This window comes from Triticum aestivum, chromosome 2D, assembly GCF_018294505.1.
Source record: "Triticum aestivum cultivar Chinese Spring chromosome 2D, IWGSC CS RefSeq v2.1, whole genome shotgun sequence".
NCBI classification, from domain to species: domain Eukaryota; kingdom Viridiplantae; phylum Streptophyta; class Magnoliopsida; order Poales; family Poaceae; genus Triticum; species Triticum aestivum.
The window spans coordinates 13,650,486-13,670,430 of NC_057799.1; the positions used below are offsets into that span (position 1 = coordinate 13,650,486).

The 19,945-nt window shown below is 46.0% G+C and overlaps 1 protein-coding gene across 1 annotated transcript; it reads right to left on the reverse strand.

The window, feature by feature from the left end:
• Positions 1–2,159: 2,159 nt before the first annotated feature.
• LOC100859948 (arginase 1, mitochondrial) lies at positions 2,160–6,290 on the reverse strand. Its single transcript, XM_044473886.1, has 6 exons — positions 5,988–6,290; positions 3,933–4,092; positions 3,714–3,847; positions 3,279–3,488; positions 2,828–2,938; positions 2,160–2,570 (listed from the first exon to the last, which is right to left on the reverse strand). The coding sequence occupies exons 1-6, from the start codon at positions 6,132–6,134 to the stop codon at positions 2,310–2,312; spliced, it is 1,023 nt and encodes a 340-aa protein (XP_044329821.1). The 5' UTR covers positions 6,135–6,290; the 3' UTR covers positions 2,160–2,309.
• Between the last annotated feature and the right edge of the window lie 13,655 nt (positions 6,291–19,945).

Below are 19,945 nucleotides of genomic sequence, written 5' to 3' on the forward strand. Positions count from 1 at the left end.
AGACATAAAGCGAGTTTTTTCCTTATCACGCTCCGTAAAAATTATTTCTTTCTTTTTCTTAACGCGCGACGTAATAATTCCAAAAGAGAAACATGTCGTGGAGTCAAACTTGGGACCTGGCAGGGTTGACCTGATTTGAAACCAAAGCGTCGAACTTTGAAAACCTTTTTTAGGAGAAAATAAGTATTGAAAACGTATTTATTTCTGAAATCTTCGAACAATTTATAAAGTGCGTTTTTGAAAATTTCGAATACTTTTAAAAAACCAACAACTTTCAGAAAGAGAACACCTTTTGAAACATAAACATTTTTTTAAACCAGAACAAATTTTAAAGTGCAAACACTTTTTGGAACATAAAATTTTTCTGAAACCTGAACAAAATTTTAAAGTGCGAACACTATTTGTACAATTTAAAAAAAGTTTGTGTGTTGTAAAAAATTGTGTCATAACCTTAACAGAATATACGTGACATGTGTTTGAAAAAAGTGTATGCAAATTTAAAAATGTTGAACCATGTAAAAGAGTGTTCTTGTAGTTTGATAAAATGTTTATTTTCATTAATAAAATTTATAACATGTATTTGGAAAAATATTACCATGTATTCAAAAAAGTTTTGAAAATAGTTAAATAAAAAAATGTCCATAATGTATTTGAAAATATCAAAAGTTTATCAAATATTTAATGTGTGCGTTAAAAATGTACATTCGGTACTGAGAGAAATTAGACATGTGTAAAAATTTAAAAAGAAAAGAAAAAAATCTTCTTCAGGCAGCCAAGCCAAGACTATGCATGCAGGAGACTCGTCCTCTCACAGACATCAGGATGAAAGCTAGCTAACTCATCTTTTTCTGCTTAATTTGTTCTTCCGGCCAATATGCAGACACATCGAGTAAACTCTTAGCAGAGGCATTCAGATTCAAAAAAGTTGGAGAGAACCGGGACGTGTTTTACTTTTTACAGCAACAAACTGATCGAAACTTGACGCCGAGCTTGTTTTAGTATGCACAACAGACTCGAAAGTGCAACCTGATGCTGGGCTGGGCATCAGAATTATTACTACAGCACAGACACGACATATGAAAAGGAAGAAAATAAAGCACGGGAGCCAGACCCTCCGTCGGCGAGGGCATCAGGAGCGAGGCACGCACCTCCATCGCCAAGCTCCATCCGCAGCCATCATCTCTGCCCTCCTAGTCCTAGACGGACGTGCTCATCAGCTCTTGGTCGGCGACGAGCCTGGCGAGAACGTCAGGAGCGAGGCACACCTCCAGTTCCATGCCCCCGGCCCCTCCGCCATCCTCGAAAACCGTGATCAACCCGTCCTCCTTGTCCCCCGGACGCCCACCGGCCTGCCCCACCCAAAGTCGTTGCCGTTTATATTGAAGCACACACTTGTCAAGGCGTTGCCCATGTATGCCTGCGGGATACCCTTCACCCGCGTCCGGCATCCGACGGGGAGCGTGAGCGAAGCGGCCGGCAAGGGGGTGGAAGCGGCCCAAGGCGCGCGCGAAGGACGACGCGAGGTGTTCGACGGCGTGCATGCCGGTCGGAGGCTTTGGCAGGAGGACGCCGTTCTGGCTGTAGCCCACGGTGATCCGCCGCAGGTCCCATGGCGTCAGGTGGACGGTCTCTGGCTCCGGCGGCGGCAGTGAGCTCTTTTGATACTCCGGCTTGACCATGCGCCGGGAGATGATCTGCACACCGCCGTCTTCCATTGATCACCGAACGGAGAATGTGAGTTTGAGCTCGATCGTGCGTCTTGTGTGGGTTCGAATGAGGGGTATATATTGTGGGGAGGCCTTTATTCGCCCATGTGTGACAAAGCATGCCTCGCGGAGCACGAGCGTGTGCTTCAATATAACCATCTCTTATCTTATCTGCTCCCGCCTATATACCCCAGCCCTGCTTTTTTTAGGTGACTTTCAATCAATTCATTAGGGGAGAGCAGTATAAGGAACACAGAAATAACAAAAATTACATTCATGTCCGCGAACCATCCAACAACGACTACAAGCACACCTTGATTTTTTAATTTATTTCAAACCTTTAGACATATTCTTTGTGCGAGAGACAATGTTCTTATCGACTACGAGGCACCTACTAGCTTAATCTCGGATGCGTCCATGTGAAAGGAGAACCAACAAATACCACATAGCACATACCGAATTCGAAGACGTTTTGCAGCCTGATTTTTATTTATAGAAGATTGTCAGACAAACGTGGCACAAATGAATGATTGGCAGGAACTAAGATCAACGACCACTGTGGCTGAAAATCCTCTTTGCTGCTTCGGTCCTGACTGCCGCTGCTCATTTTGAGATCTTGGCGCTCAGCTCCCGGACCAGCTTTGCGGCGACCATAGCCGTCATCCCGTCGACCGTGTCACGCTGTGGGTTGAACTCCACCACATCTCCTGCGACGACATCGCCTTGCAGATTCTGGAGGATGTTGAGAACGTCGCGGAATGAGAGGCCTCCCGGCTCGATGTGAGAGACACCAGGAGCGAATGCCGGGTCGAGGCAGTCCACGTCGACGGAGACATACACCCCCTTCACACCTTCCCCAAGTTTCTGCCCAAAATAATAGAGGAAAACAGTTCAAGGAATTCATATCATTATGCTGATGAAGCATTCCACCAAAGGAATACAAGAAGGAAAAACGAGGTTACTGCATATTAGTTTGAATTAAAATGAGCAAAGATTGGTCTATTATGATTTTGAATACCACCTGAGGTAGATAATACTCCCAAATGACATTAATAGGAAGAACAAAATCATAGTAGGACATATCAATATTGACTGCTGTGGTTTATGTTAGATTGAGTTACCAGATTCTCAAGCTTCTCCCGATCCCTGGAGAAGGTTCGCATCTCATACTGTTCCACACCAAATCTCTTCCCTTGCTCACGTCCTTCTTTAGTAATTGATCTAAGTCCAACCTAAAATCCATCAAAATCAAAGTGAAGACATGGAAGCAGGATAGAAGCAGAATTGTACACTACTGACTACAGGGCACCAAAAGGTTAGTCCAGGGACAGCACAAAAAATAAAAAATAAGTACTTCTAAAACTTTCTAATGGCCTATGACCATTATTTCAACCTTAATCTTCATAATATGTTTTGCAACGAATAAATTACACAACTTAATATTCATATTCCGTACTTACATTGTTTTATTTAAACTTGAGAAAGAACAAGAAAAAGGAGATAGAACTTCAATCAGTAGTAACCCATGGTTCATTTGGAATTCAAAACTCAGACATGAAAAAACAGAGTTACCTGCAAAAGTCGCCTCGCATAACCTCCTTCCATTATTCTTGCAAATGAAGAAGCATGTGAGTAAGTGTTCCCCTCAAAACAGTCATAGATATCTGGATGCGCGTCAAGATGAAGAATGTCAACAGGTCCGCCAAGCTTTTCAGACACAGCCCTAACAACTGGATAAGATATCGAGTGATCGCCTCCTAAGACCAACGGCCGAAGAGGGTCCTATACAACGATGTGTCATAGTTAAATATGTGAAGATCTTCCAAATTTATTCTGCTTCAGTAGCTTTCAGCTTTGTTGAAGCAAATCCCCAGCTTAGCTCATGAAAATAGTTATCACAAACTTAGCCGGATTCTAAAATAAGATACTAACTACAGCACTGGAATGTCTTGGATATTCTGAAATGATATTTCTGAATCAAACATTCTAATGTAATATATAACTTACTTCGTCCATCACTGTTTTGACAGACTCGCTGATTACATGCATCAATCTGTCATCTTCAACACCACAGTCACGAATCTCTTGTATGGGGACATCACCAACATCAGTTAGCACTCTTGGATCATTTAATTCTTTGCCTGCATATCAAGAACTTCATGATTGTTTCTTTGATAAATGTATCTTGTGTACAAGGTACTAGCATTTTGATAATATTAAATTTACCTTCTTCTGTGCTAGAGTTGGTGCTTCCACACCAAATGGCCTCCCTTATGCGAGGAGGCGCAAATGCAGGCCCCTGCAAGAAAGATGAGTTGTGCCCAAGGGGTACTCCTAAGAGTGTCGCAGAAGCTTTGACACCACCCATAGCACGCAGCAACTCTCCCTACATCCAAGCATGACTAAAGTCAGGACCTAGGACTAGTAGAATTCTCATAACTCATATGTGTGTGGTATCCTAACATGCTGTCATAACCTGCTCACAAACTGTCCCATTTCACTTATTAGATCACCTGGTAGGAATGCACGACTGTTGTAACTATCAACAAGCCTTGTGGTCAAATGATAAATTTGAACAAATCAAGCATTTCCTAAAAGAAGCAGGAGAAAGTTACTATTTGAATATAACTTTTGCCCAACTCCCTTTCCCTTTTTTCAGGTGTAGTATTAGTACAGAAGTTCTATATAATAGACCAGCTGCCTGAAAGAAGGAACACCAGAGTAAAGTGTGAAGGTGCTAGATTCCAGCTGAGAAAAGGCTTAACTGCAAAATTGTTGTTCCTAACAGATACTTGGTCTTTTTGTGGTTAGCCTATAATAACAAAATTCTCACCAGGGACAACTTAAGCAAAAGAAGGGTGGTTGAGGACTTGAATTGTTTGTTTTGTAATGAAAATGAAACTGTTCACCATTTATTCTTCGATTGTGTGGTAGCTAAGCAAATTTGGTTTGATGTGGCTGATACTTTTGATTTTAATATCCCAAAAAATATGACTGAACTATCTTCCTTTTGGAAGCTGAATAACAAAAGATCTGTGATTAACATTGCTTGTGTTGCCTCCATTTGGGGGATTTGGACTATGCGTAACGATATGTGTTTCCAGGGGATGCCATGGACAAGTACCCGAGCGGTGTTGGGGCGGATCAGCTCATCTCTACATCAATGGAAGATCCTGTGCAAGGGCGACCAATCGGTGCTGCTCCGACGCTGCCTCCTACTCCTGGACTCCTGGACCGACGAAGAGGCGAGCTACTCAGGATCGCCTGGGCTGGGAGCTGAGAGCGTGCTCGAAGAGGACCCGAGGCGGGAGCGTGCTGAAGGCCCATTCGGGTTGATGCTTGAGGTCAAATTATATGTGTTTGCGATGTAGGGGTGCTTAATACTCTCTGGTTTGCCACCTTTGGTAAACCCGAACGCTTGTTAACAGTCTATGGGCTTTGCTGTGCCCCGCTTTAATAAAAAGTGGGGTGGGGGGAAACCCCTTTTGATCAAAAAAAGGCTCAACTGAGGCCATGTGCATGTGACCAGCTTTGACCATATCTTACTGCTAGTTATAGTCTCAATAAAACAATTAGGCTTAGTCCCCAAAAGACTCGATCGTCACATGAGTACCAAACAACTCCCGAGAACAGTTTATTGAAAGATAGCAGATGGTGTTTCTTAATGCTGAGACTAAAAATGTTTCAGTCCAATCCAGGTGTTCTTCAAAATTCACAGAATTGTGATGTGGGACAATAGGTCTGCTACTGTATTAGTGTGTGCATTTCCCCATCTCAGAAGAGATGGTACAAACGTTCTCCCCTGTTTGCTCTAAAATGTTCTCCCCTGCTTCTTTCTGAAGTATCTGGTGTTTAAATTTTGATAATGGCAGGCTGACCAAATTGCAGTGTACCAAGGGGGCTTAACTTCTTCAGAAGATAGTTAGTACTCCCTCTGCAAACTGCTTATAATAGTTTACAATAGGGAGTAGTAATCACGTGCTTTGAGAGGATAAGAACTTGCAATCTCATCAGCTGATGTGAAAATAATGATAAAAGAAGATTCGAGAAAAAGGAAAGGACACGAGTCGATTCGATTCGGACTGACACGGACGTTGATTCTCCACCCCCAAAAAAGTAGAAACCTTTTTCTATTTCGTCAGTCAGTCACTCAGTGGCGCGCGTGCAATTCGAATCGCGCCGAATGGAATGGAATATGCAGAGAAAATCGATCCGACGCCACGGTGGTTGCAGGAGACGGGGAGCGGAGAAACGAGAAAAAAAGGGAGAGGGAAGGGCGACCTTGAGCTTGGCGCGCTCGCGGATGAGGGTGAGGGAGGCGTCGATGACGCGGCTCTGGCCCCGCTCCAGCGCCTCCGTCGAGATCCTGGCCGCGCTCAGCCGCTGGATCCACCTGGCGGCGCCCGCCGCCGCCGCCGCGCCGCCCATCGCCGAGGAATCGTCGAGGGGGTGGGAACTGGGGAGGAGGACTGGAGGAGGAGACGGCGAGAGAAGCAAACGAGCGAAGCGGCCTCTGGCCTGCGGCTGCGGGGAACTGAAAAAGGAAGGAAGAGACGTGACGAAATACCAAGCGAGTGAAGTGCACGATGCCTGTTTCTCTAGAAGATTCATATGCCTTTTTAGATGTTCAAAGATTGCAAAACACTCGGCACAACATACGAGATGCATAGATAAGAGCGCTGAAATACTTCGGGCTCACGAGGTCTTCAGTTCAAAACCCTTCCAATCATGCTAGCACACATAACTTCTACAAGGTGACTGCCGTGAGGGGGCATAAACCGAAGGGAAGGCCAAGCCGATAAGTACGTTTCACCGAGTGATTCTACAGCCACGGACGAGAACGGCGGACCTTGAGGACAGTGCGCGATTGTTGGAGCGTTCCAAACTAGGATGTTGGCGGCCGTACCTTCCTCCCTCAGCCACCGCTACGATGTACCATGGTGACCTTCGTTTTGTCCTTATTTTGTTGAAGGCATTGCTTGAATTTAAGAGGACATGATCTTTAAGATGAAAACCCATGTTTTGGCCTTCACTGGTTAGATTTGGCAAGGATGATACTTGAGCGTTGTTCTTTTTCTGAAGACGTTGTTGTTGAAAAAGCGGCCCACGGCGCACGTGAAGGACGATGCTAGGTGTTCCACGGCGTGCACGCCGGACGGAGGCTTAGGCAGTACGACGCCCTTCTGGATGTAGTCCATGGTGATACACTGCAGGTCCCATGGCGTCGGGTGCGCGGTCTTAGGCTCCCGAGGCGGCCAACTTTCATTTTTTTTTCCGAGAAAACTTCCAATCTATTCATCTTTAATCATGGTAGTATAACGAACACCGAAAATAATAAAAATTACATCCAGATTCATAGACCACCTAGCGATGACTACAAGGACTGAAGCGAGCCGAAGGTGCGCCGCCGTCATCACCCCTCCATCGCCGGAGTCGGGCACAACCTGTTATAGTAGACAGTCGGGAAGTCGTCGTGCTAAGGCCCCATAGGACCAACGCACCGGCACAACAACCGCCATCGATGAAGAATAACGTAGATCAGAAGGATCCAATCCAAAGACACATGAATTCGAACGTAGACGAACAACAACGAGATCCGAGCAAATCCACCAAAGATAAATCCATCGGAGACTCATTTTGATCGCCGGAGCAGCAGCCAGAATGTGAGTTTACGCTCGATCGTGCTATGTGGCTTGGGGGGTACGGGATATGTATATGGGGAGCACGAGCAAGGTAAGATCTTCACAGCTTTCCTTTTTTCCTCTCTTTTTGCAAAAATCATCACGCATGTGGTTCATTAAACCATAAGATGTGGCTAGGTCTTAGTCGACCGAGACTTAACCAAATTTAAGTCATGTGACATAACATGTAAGAAAGAAAAAACAAAAACTTTGCATGGATCACCATGTAAGATCTCATAAATATAGGATCGACTAAGACTTGATTAAGCCTTAGTCGACTGAAATTTAGTAATCCCGTAAACCATAACCACATCGTACAATGAGCATACAAACTAAACATTTTTTTTAAAACCTGCGGAAGGTAACGTGAAACCAAACTACTACATGTACGACACCTTGGCTCAATCTTCAACATCGTACACACGAACCTCTCAAAAAAAATATCATACACACGAATCAATCCATGGTTAAATGGTTAGAAAGGCAGTGATATTCTAGTTCGCGAGGGTTCAACTGCTAAACTTGATATTCGTGCTTGTATTTTTTATATTTATTTCAGGACATCCATGATGTGTCTTCAGTGTTAGGAATTTATACCTAATAATAAAGTCATCGGTGCTTCTGGCGGTACGTCACATAAACTGTCCTCAAAATTACAAAATATTACCCATCAATGCCGCACTCTGCGCACTGAAAGAAGACGCAACGGACCCGTTTTGGCCGGCCCATGTGCGGGTGGCTTGCTTATAAATTCATTATTTTATTTTCTTTTTTCTTTTACGTTTGCGTTTTTTCTCCTTTAAATAATTTGCTACTTTAAAAGAGTTCCAAAAAATTTAAAACGAGTTTTTTAAATAAAATGTTCAATAGATCATAAAGTGTTTGTGGATTCCTAAAATGTTCATAATTTTTTTTAAATGTTCGCATATTCAAAAAAATTGGGAAATAAAAAAAGTTCATGAATTTTTTAAAAGTCTGTGTATTAAAAAAATGTTAATGAAATTGAATAAAATGTTACAGGTGATGCGGCAAAATATTGTCATGGCCTTTAGAGATAATGATTTTTTTTCTCGTATTGTAACACTCGAGCCGTTTTGCTAGTAATATAAATGTTCTTTGCGGTTCCTGTCATACAACGGTGGCGACTGGCACAGGGACAGTTGTCTGCTGGTTCCTTTATTGTAGATGAAAACACTATTTGTCACTGTTACTGCATTGTAGCTAGGCTGTTGGCTTGGGTCATGAGCCAATCTTGGCTCCGCTACTACTGTCATCTGCCTCGCAGTGTCTTCAAAGCTAATCCGTTAATGTCTTTGGTATATATCCGTTTTTATGTCTGAATGTGGTCTACAGACATGATGCGAGAGGGAGCCATCCAATGCTAATTATAAAGTATCTGGTTGGAAAGAAAAAAGGTAGATGAACAACATGCATATGGTGGGATATTTGTGATTTAGTGTCCGATTGGGAGGAGAGAGAGCAGAGGAGAACCATGCATGTGCGGTTGGTAGGAGAGAAAGAGCAAAGGGACCATGCATATGATTGGTTTTTCAATCTATACTTGATCGGTTTGCGTCGCCTGCCGCCGCCGTCGACCCTCGCGCGCCTCTACTTCAAGCCCGGTGCGACCAGCCGACCTCTCCTCTGACCCAGCGCCCACGCACGCCGAGTAGGCCCGCCAGGGCCAGCCGCCATCCGCACGTTGGCCATCACCGCCTTGTTCCCGAGTTCAGTGTGCCCCACCACCAATCGAGCAACGGGCTACCGATGCGTCGCCCCGGGCCGCAGCGCCGCCGCCCTGTGTTTCTCCCCATGGCTGCACTGATCTGTGCCGCCGCTGCGCCGCCCCTTCGGGCCATAGCACCGCGGCACGTGGTCCCTGCCGTCGCCCAGAGGCCGTTCCCGTGCATGGTTGCACCAACCCGTGCGATGCCGCTGCGTTGCCCCTTCGGGCCGTAGTGCCGCGGCCGTCGGTCAACCGCCGCCCCGAGGCCGTCCGCTCCTGGCCGTCCCCGAGGATGTACCGGCTCTCGCGCTGCCGCTGCTTCACCCCGTCGGGCCGTAGCGAGCATGGCACGCGGTCCTTGCAACCGCCCTGAGGTTTTCCCCGTCGTCGCCCCGACCTGTGCGCTGCCGCAGCATCGCCCCTTCGGGCCGAAGCATCGCGGCGCGCGGTCCACTCCGCCGTCCCCGCGTGTCGACTTCTACGTGGTATGCGTCGCGCCGCCTCCCTAGGCGCGGGAATGCCACCGTCCGCACCGGTCCTCGTCATGCTGTCGGGTTCTTCCTCGCCTACTTCGAGCACCATCGTCGCGCTTCTGACCTAGCCGTTGCCGCCGCTCCCCAGGACGCCGCCGCCGCTCTTCTTCACGGTCCCCGGCGACTACCTCGACACCGGCCACCCCGACTCGACATTGACCACGGCGTCCCTCGCACGGCTACCTCAACAACGGCTACACCGCCCTACATTCTTGGCTAAATCGACGTCGGCACAAAGGGCTACCGCCTTGCTTGAGCAAACTCGTCGGTTTCCACTCCAGCCACGACTTCCACGATGCATCGACCGTTACAAATGGGGGGAGGGGGTGTCCGTCAGCTTACCTTCGGATTATTCTCCAGTCTCACCATCTGCGTCGCTACCGTTTTGACCGTGGGGGATGTTGAGTATCATGATTATTAGGAAAGCTAGGATAGTGTAGGATATTACTCTACGTTGCCTTGTACATACTCCAAGATGATCATGTACTTCTATATATATGCCTATGAGGCTCAAGCAATACAATCGTGCAATTCCAGCATCATACAACTATGATCTGAACATATAGTGAAGTTTTAAGGTTTCGCTTTGAAGATGCCCTTACACAATATCAGCCATGACAGACATAATAGTAGCATGCAACCAAATGATCATGCCATGCGTGGCCAGTCTCACAAATCAGACAATGTACGCAACCATCATGTTGTTGGGGAACGTAGTAATTTCAAAAAAAAATCCTACGCACACGCAAGATCATGGTGATGCATAGCAACGAGAGGGGAGAGTATTGTCCACGTACCCTCGTAGATCGTAAGCGGAAGCATTAAGACAACGCGGTTGATGTAGTCGTACGTCTTCACGATCGACCGATCCTAGTACCGAAAGTACAGCACCTCCGCGATCTGCACACGTTCGGCTCGGTGACATCCCACGAACTCACGATCCAGCAGAGTGTCGAGGAAGAGCTTCGTCAGCACGACGGCGTGATGCCGGTGATGATGAAGCTACCGGCGCAGGGCTTCGCCTAAGCACTGCAACGATATGACCGAGGTGAATTATGATGGAGGGGGCACCGCACACGGCTAAGAACAATATCTGTTGTGTCTATGGGGTGCCCCCTGGCCACGTATATAAAGGATGGAGGGAGGAGGAGGCCGGCCCTCATAGGGCGCGCCCAAAGTGTGGAGTCCTACTAGGGCTCCCTAGTCCTAGTAGGATTCCACCTCCCACATGGAATAGGAAAAAGGGAAGGGAGAAGGAGAAGGAAGGAAGGGGGCGCCCCCATTCCCTAGTCCAATTCGGACCAGTCCATGGGGAAGGGGCGCGACCACCCTTGAGGCCTTTCTCTCCTTTCCCGTATGGCCCATTAAGGCCCAATACGAATTCCCGTTGAGGGAGTCCTGGATTAGGGGGGTCCTTGGACTGCCGGACTATATCCTTTGGCCGGACTGTTGGACTATGAAGATACAAGATTGAAGACTTCGCCCCGTGTCCGGATGGGACTCTCCTTTGCGTGGAAGGTAAGCTTGGCAATTCGGATATGTAGATCTCCTCCCCTGTAACCGACTCTGTGTAACCCTAGCCCCCTCCGATGTCTATATAAACCGGAGGGTTTAGTCCGTAGGACAACAACAATCATAATCATAGGCTAGCTTCTAGGGTTTAGCCTCTACGATCTCGTGGTAGATCAACTCTTGTAATACTCATATCATCAAGATCAATCAAGCAGGAAGTAGGGTATTACCTCCATCGAGAGGGCCCGAACCTGGGTAAACATTGTGTCCCCCGCCTCCTGTTACCATCCGCCTTAGACGCACAGTTCGGGACCCCCTACCCGAGATCCGCCGGTTTTGACACCGACATTGGTGCTTTCATTGAGAGTTCCACTGTGCCATCACGATAAAGGCTTGATGGCTCCTTCGATCATCGGCAACGATGCGATCCAGGGTGAGGTTTTTCTCCCCGGACAAATCTTCGTATTCGGCAGCTTCGTACTGCTGGCCAACTCGCTTGGCCATCTGGAGCAGATCGAGAGCTACGCCCCTGGCCATCAGGTCAGGTTTGGAAGCTTGAACTATACTGCCGACATCCACGGAGACTTGATCTTCGACGGATTCGAGCCCATGTCAGGTGCGCCGCACAGTTACGACGAGCATGACTTAGCTCTGCCGTTGGACGGTGTATGGGAGATCGCACCTGTGGTTACTCCGACCCTTAATCCGGAGCAGATTACGCCGTCTGAGGACGGGTGGATGGACCCCGCCATGGAGGCCGCACACTCAGTGGCGATAGAGCCGAATACTGACTTCACCTCCTATGAGACCTGTGTTGCCGGACTCTTGGATTCGTCCCCGGCCACGGGCTCCGAACCGCCTGCGTCAGTGCCTATCGAATCTGATTGGGCACCGATCATGGAGTTTACCTCCGCGGATATTTTCCAGCACTCACCCTGGGGCGACGTGCTAGATTCTTTAAAGTCTCTCTCCTTGTTAGGAGACCCTCGGCCGAACGATGTCCGGCTCGAGTGGGAAGCGGACGACGAAGAAATTCGTTCCCCACCCACCACCCACTTAATAGCCACTGTTGACGATTTAACCGACATGCTTGATTTCGACTCCTAAGACATCGACGGTATGGACGACGATGCAGGAGAGGAACAGGAACCACCGCCCACAGGGCGCTGGACAGCCACTTCATCACACGATATATATATATGGTGGATACACCCAAAGAAAACAATGATGAGGAACGGAAGGATGCAGCGAAGGATAGTTCCCTCGAGAAGCAATCAAAGCGACGGCGTAGGCGCCGCTCCAAATCCCGCCTCGGCAAAAACAGCGATAACAGCGCAAGAAAGAATAATACCCCGGTCAACTCCAGAGGAAACGATGACCACATGGACCTAGCGACAGAGCAGGATGAGCCAGCGGACGGCGAACATAGTACGGAGCCGCTGCCCGATCACGACGACGCCGAAGATAAAGCTCACCAACCTGCCCCCGGAGAGGAGAATAGTCCGGACGACGATGCACACATCATCCCGGAAAGGCACTTGGAGCAAGAGAACCTCCATAGAAGGCTTATTGCCACCGCGAGGAGTCTGAAGAAGCAGAAGCAAATGAAGGAAATATGCCCTAGAGGCAATAATAAAGTTATTATTTATTTCCTTATATCATGATAAATGTTTATTATTCATGCTAGAATTGTATTAACCGGAAACATAATACTTGTGTGAATACATAGACAAACAGAGTGTCACTAGTATGCCTCTACTTGACTAGCTCGTTGATCAAAGATGTTTATATTTCCTAGCCATTGACATGAGTTGTCATTTGATTAAACGGGATCACATCATTAGGAGAATGATGTGATTGACTTGACCCATTCCGTTAGCTTAGCACTCGATCGTTTAGTATGTTGCTATTGCTTTCTTCATGACTTATACATGTTCCTATGACTATGAGATTATGCAACTCCCATTTACCAGAGGAACACTTTCTGTGCTACCAAACGTCACAACGTAACTGGGTGATTAAAGGTGCTCTACAGGTGTCTCCGAAGGTACTTGTTGGGTTGGCGTATTTCGAGATTAGGATTTGTCACTCCGATTGTCGGAGAGGTATCTCTGGGCCCTCTCGGTAATGCACATCACTTAAGCCTTGCAAGCATTGCAACTAATGAGTTTGTTGCGAGATGATGTATTACGGAACGAGTAAAGAGACTTGCCGGTAAGGAGATTGAACTTGGTATTGAGATACCGACGATCGAATCTCGGGCAAGTAACATACCGATGACAAAGGGAACACCGTATGTTGTTATGCGGTCTGACCAATAAAGATCTTCGTAGAATATGTGGGAGCCAATATGAGCATCCAGGTTTCGCTATTGGTTATTGACCGGAGACCTGTCTCGGTCATGTCTACATAGTTCTCGAACCCGTAGGGTCCGCACGCTTAACGTTTCGATGACAGTTATATTATGAGTTTATATGTTTTGATGTACCGAAGGTTGTTTGAAGTCCCGGATGTGATCACGGACATGACGAGGAGTCTCGAAATGGTCGAGACATAAAGATTGATATATTGGAAGCCTATGTTTGGATATCGGAAGTGTTCCGGGTGAAATCGGGATTTTACCGGAGTACCGGGAGGTTACCGGAACCCCCCGGCAACATAATGGGCCTTAGTGGGCCTAGTTGGAAGAGAGGAGAGGCGGCTAGGGCTGGGCCGCGCGCCCCTCCCCCCTAGTCCGAATAAGACAAGGAGAAGGGGGCGGCGCTCCCCTTCCTTCTTCTCCCTCTCCTCTTTCCCCCCTCCCAAGTCCTAATCCAACTAGGAAAAAGGGGGGAGTCCTACTCCCGGTGGGAGTAGGACTCCTCCTGGCGCGCCCCAAGGCTGGCCGCACCTCCCCCCTTTGATCCTTTATATACGGGGGCAGGGGGCACCCCATAGACACAACAATTGATCATTGATCTCTTAGCCGTGTGCGGTGCCCCCCTCCACCATAGTACACCTCGATAATATCGTAGCGGTGCTTAGGCGAAGCCCTGCGTCGGTAGAACATCATCATCGTCACCACGCCGTCGTGCTGACGAAACTCTCCCTCAACACTCGGCTGGATCGGAGTTCGAGGGACGTCATCGAGCTGAACGTTTGCTGAACTCGGAGGTGCCGTGCGTTCGGTACTTGATCGGTCGGATCGTGAAGACGTACGACTACATCAACCGCGTTGTGTTAACGCTTCCGTTTTCGGTCTATGAGGGTACGTGGACAACACTCTCTCCTCTCATTGCTATGCATCACCATGATCTTGCGTGTGCGTAGGAATTTTTTTTAAATTACTACGTTCCCCAACAGTGGTATCCGAGCCTGGTTTTATGCGTAGATGTCATATGCACGAGTAGAACACAAGTGAGTTGTGGGCGATATAAGTCATACTGCTTACCAGCATGTCATACTTTGGTTCGGCGGTATTGTTGGATGAAGCGGCCCAGACCGACATTACGCGTACGCTTACGCGAGACTGGTTCTTTCGACGTGCTTTGCATAGAGGTGGCTGGCGGGTGTCAGTTTCTCCAACTTTAGTTGAACCGAGTGTGGCTACGCCCGGTCCTTGCGAAGGTTAAAACAGCACCAACTTGACAAACTATCGTTGTGGTTTTGATGCGTAGGTAAGAACGGTTCTTGCTCAGCCCGTAGCAGCCACGTAAAACTTGCAACAACAAAGTAGAGGACGTCTAACTTGTTTTTGCAGGGCATGTTGTGATGTGATATGGTCAAGGCATGATGCTATATTTTATTGTATGAGATGATCAAGTTGTAACCGAGTTATCGGCAACTGGCAGGAGCCATATGGTTGTCGCTTTATTGTATGCAATGCAATCGCCATGTAATTGTTTTACTTTATCACTAAGCGGTAGCGATAGTCGTAGAAGCAATAGTTGGCGAGACGACAATGATGCTACAATGGAGATCAAGGTGTCACGCCGGTGACGATGGGGATCATGACGGTGCTTCGGAGATGGAGATCACAAGCACAAGATGATGATGGCCATATCATATCACTTATATTGATTGCATGTGATGTTTATCTTTTATGCATCTTATCTTGCTTTGATTGACGGTAGCATTATAAGATGATCTCTCACTAAATTTCAAGATAAAAGTGTTCTCCCTGAGTATGCACCGTTGCCAAAGTTGTCGTGCCCAGACACCACGTGATGATCGGGTGTGATAAGCTCTACGTCCATCTACAACGGGTTGAAGCCAGTTTTGCACACGCAGAATACTCAGGTTAAACTTGACGAGCCTAGCATATGCAGATATGGCCTCGGAACACTGAGACCGAAAGGTCGAGCGTGAATCATATAATGGATATGATCAACATAGTGATGTTCACCATTGAAAACTACTCCATTTCACGTGATGATCGGTTATGGTTTAGTTGATTTGGATCACGTGATCACTTAGATGATTAGAGGGATGTCTATCTAAGTGGGAGTTCTTAAGTAATATGATTAATTGAACTTAAATTTATCATGAACTTGGTACCTGATAGTATCTTGCTTGTCTATGTTGATTGTAGATAGATGGCCCGTGCTGTTGTTCCGTTGAATTTTAATGCGTTCCTTGAGAAAGCAAAGTTGAAAGATGATGGTAGCAATTACACGGACTGGGTCCGTAACTTGAGGATTATCCTCATAGCTGCACAGAAGAATTACGTCCTGGAAGCACCGCTGGGTGCCAGGCCTGCTCAGGAGCAACACCAGATGTTATGAACATCTGGCAGAGCAAAGCTAATGACTACTCGATAGTTCAGTGTGCCATGCTTTACGGCTTAGAACCGGGTCTTCAACGACGTTTTGAACGTCATGGAGCATATGAGATGTTCCAGGAGTTGAAGTTAATACTTCAAGCAAATGCCCGGATTGAGAGATATGAAGTCTCCAATAAGTTCTACAGCTGCAAGATGGAAGAGAATAGTTCTGTCAGTGAGCATATACTCAAAATGTCTGGGTATAACAATCACTTGATTCAACTGGGATTTAATCTTCCGGATGATAGCGTCATTGACAAAATTCTTCAATCACTGCCACCAAGCTACAAGAGCTTCGTGATGAACTATAACATGCAAGGGATGGATAAGACGATTCCCGAGCTCTTCGCAATGCTAAAGGCTGTGGAGGTAGAAATCAAAAAGGAGCATCAAGTGTTGATGGTCAATAAGACCACTAGTTTCAAGAAAAAGGGCAAAGGGAAGAAGAAGGGGAACTTCAAGAAGAACAGCAAGCAAGTTGCTGGTCAGGAGAAGAAACCCAAGTCTGGACCTAAGCCTGAGACTGAGTGCTTCTACTGCAAGCAGACTGGTCACTGGAAGCGGAACTGCCCCAAGTATTTGGTGGATAAGAAGGATGGCAAGGTGAACAAAGGTATATGTGATATACATGTTATTGATGTGTACCTTACTAGAGCTCGCAGTAGCACCTGGGTATTTGATACTGGTTCTGTTGCTAATATTTGCAACTCGAAACAGGGACTACGGATTAAGCGAACACTGGCCAAGGACGAGGTGACGATGCGCGTGGGAAACGGTTCCAAAGTCGATGTGATCGCCGTCGGCACGCTACCTCTACATCTACCTTCGGGATTAGTATTAGACCTAAATAATTATTATTTGGTGCCAGCGTTGAGCATGAACATTATATCTGGATCTTGTTTGATGTGAGACGGTTATTCATTTAAATCAGAGAATAATGGTTGTTCTATTTATATGAGTAATATCTTTTATGGTCATGCACCCTTGAAGAGTGGTCTATTTTTAATGAATCTCGATAGTAGTGATACACATATTCATAATGTCGAAGCCAAAAGATGCAAAGTTGATAATGATAGTGCAACTTATTTGTGGCACTGCCGTTTAGGTCATATCGGTGTAAAGCGCATGAATAAACTCCATACTGATGGACTTTTGGAATCACTTGATTATGAATCACTTGGTACTTGCGAACCGTGCCTCATGGGCAAGATGACTAAAACGCCGTTCTCCGGAACTATGGAGAGAGCAACAGATTTGTTGGAAATCATACATACAGATGTATGTGGTCTGATGAATATTGAGGCTTGTGGCGGATATCGTTATTTTCTCACCTTCACAGATGATTTGAGCAGATATGGGTATATCTACTTAATGAAACATAAGTCTGAAACATTTGAAAAGTTTAAAGAATTTCAGAGTGAAGTTGAAAATCATCGTAACAAGAAAATAAAGTTTCTACGATCAGATCGTGGAGGAGAATATTTGAGTTACGAGTTTGGTCTACATTTGAAACAATGCGGAATAGTTTCGCAACTCACGCCACCCGGAACACCACAACGTAATGGTGTGTCCGAACGTCGTAATCGTACTTTACTAGATATGGTGCGATCTATGATGTCTCTTACTGATTTACCGCTATCGTTTTGGGGTTATGCTTTAGAGACGGCTACATTCACGTTAAATAGGGCACCATCAAAATCCGTTGAGACAACGCCTTTATGAACTATGGTTTGGCAAGAAACCAAAGTTGTCGTTTCTTAAAGTTTGGGGCTGCGATGCTTATGTGAAAAAGCTTCAACCTGATAAGCTCGAACCTAAATCGGAGAAATGTGTCTTCATAGGATACCCAAAGGAGACTGTTGGGTACACCTTCTATCACAGATCCGAAGGCAAGACATTCGTTGCTAAGAATGGATCCTTTCTAGAGAAGGAGTTTCTCTCGAAAGAAGTGAGTGGGAGGAAAGTAGAACTTGATGAGGTAACTGTACCTGCTCCCTTATTGTAAAATAGTTCATCACAGAAACCGGTTCCTGTGACGCCTACACCAATTAGTGAGGAAGTTAATGATGATGATCATGAAACTTCAGATCAAGTTGTTACTGAACCTCGTAGGTCAACCAGAGTAAGATCCGCACCAGAGTGGTACAGTAATCCTGTTCTGGAGGTTATGTTACTAGACCATGACGAACCTACGAACTATGAAGAAGCGATGGTGAGCCCAGATTCCGCAAAATGGCTTGAGGCCATGAAATCCGAGATGGGATCCATGTATGAGAACAAGGTATGGACTTTGGTTGACTTGCCCGATGATCGGCAAGCCATTGAAAATAAATGGATCTTCAAGAAGAAGACTGACGCTGAAGGTAATGTTACTGTCTATAAAGCTCGACTTGTTGCAAAAGGTTTTCGACAAGTTCAAGGGATTGACTACGATGAGACCTTCTCACCCGTAGCGATGCTTAAGTCTGTCCGAATCATGTTAGCAATTGCCGCATTTTATGATTATGAAATTTGGCAAATGGATGTCAAAACTGCATTCCTGAATGGATTTCTGGAAGAAGAGTTGTATATGATGCAACCGGAAGGTTTTGTCGATCCAAAGGGAGCTAACAAAGTGTGCAAGCTCCAGCGATCCATTTATGGACTGGTGCAAGCCTCTTGGAGTTGGAATAAACGCTTTGATAGTGTGATCAAAGCATTTGGTTTTGTACAGACTTTTGGAGAAGCCTGTATTTACAAGAAAGTGAGTGGGAGCTCTGTAGCATTTCTGATATTATATGTGGATGACATATTGTTGATTGTAAATGATATAGAATTTCTGGATAGCATAAAGGGATACTTGAATAAGAGTTTTTCAATGAAAGACCTCGGTGAAGCTGCGTATATATTGGGCATCAAGATCTATAGAGATAGATCAAGACACTTAATTGGACTTTCACAAAGCACATACCTTGACAAAGTTTTGAAGAAGTTCAAAATGGATCAAGCAAAGAAAGGATTCTTGCCTGTGTTACAAGGTGTGAAGTTGAGTAAGACTCAATGCTCGACCACTGCAGAAGATAGAGAGAAGATGAAAGATGTTCCCTATGCTTCAGCCATAGGCTCTATCATGTATGCAATGCTGTGTACCAGACCTGATGTGTGCCTTGCTATAAGTCTAGCAGGAAGGTACCAAAGTAATCCAGGAGTGGATCACTGGACAGCGGTCAAGAACATCCTGAAATACCTGAAAAGGACTAAGGATATGTTTCTCGTTTATGGAGGTGACAAAGAGCTCATCGTAAATGGTTGCGTTGATGCAAGCTTTGACACTGATCCGGACGATTCTAAATCGCAAACCGGATACGTGTTTACATTAAACGGTGGAGCTGTCAGTTGGTGCAGTTCTAAACAAAGCGTCGTGGCGGGATCTACGTGTGAAGCGGAGTACATAGCTGCTTCGGAAGCAGCAAATGAAGGAATCTGGATGAAGGAGTTCATATCCGATCTAGGTGTCATACTAGTGCATCGGGTCCAATGAAAATATTTTGTGACAATATTGGTGCAATTGCCTTAGCAAAGGAATCCAGATTTCACAAGAGAACCAAGCACATCAAAAGACGCTTCAATTCCATCCGGGATTTAGTCCAGGTGGGAGACATAGAAATTTGCAAGATACATACGGATCTGAATGTTGCAGACCCGTTGACTAAGCCTCTTCCACGAGCAAAACATGATCAGCACCAAGGCTCCATGGGTGTAAGAATCATTACTGTGTAATCTAGATTATTGACTCTAGTGCAAGTGGGAGACTGAAGGAAATATGCCCTAGAGGCAATAATAAAGTTATTATTTATTTCCTTATATCATGATAAATGTTTATTATTCATGCTAGAATTGTATTAACCGGAAACATAATACTTGTGTGAATACATAGACAAACAGAGTGTCACTAGTATGCCTCTACTTGACTAGCTCGTTGATCAAAGATGTTTATATTTCCTAGC

Excerpts from the sequence above, each read along its gene's own strand:
- LOC100859948 (XM_044473886.1), bottom strand. The coding sequence starts at position 6,134 with ATGGGCGGCGCGGCGGCGGCGGCGGGCGCCGCCAGGTGGATCCAGCGG. Across the intron at positions 4,093-5,987 it reads GCGAGCGCGCCAAGCTCAAG|GGAGAGTTGCTGCGTGCTAT; the intron begins GTCGCCCTTCCC and ends GCTTGGATGTAG. Across the intron at positions 3,489-3,713 it reads TCAAAACAGTGATGGACGAA|GACCCTCTTCGGCCGTTGGT; the intron begins GTAAGTTATATA and ends ATCGTTGTATAG.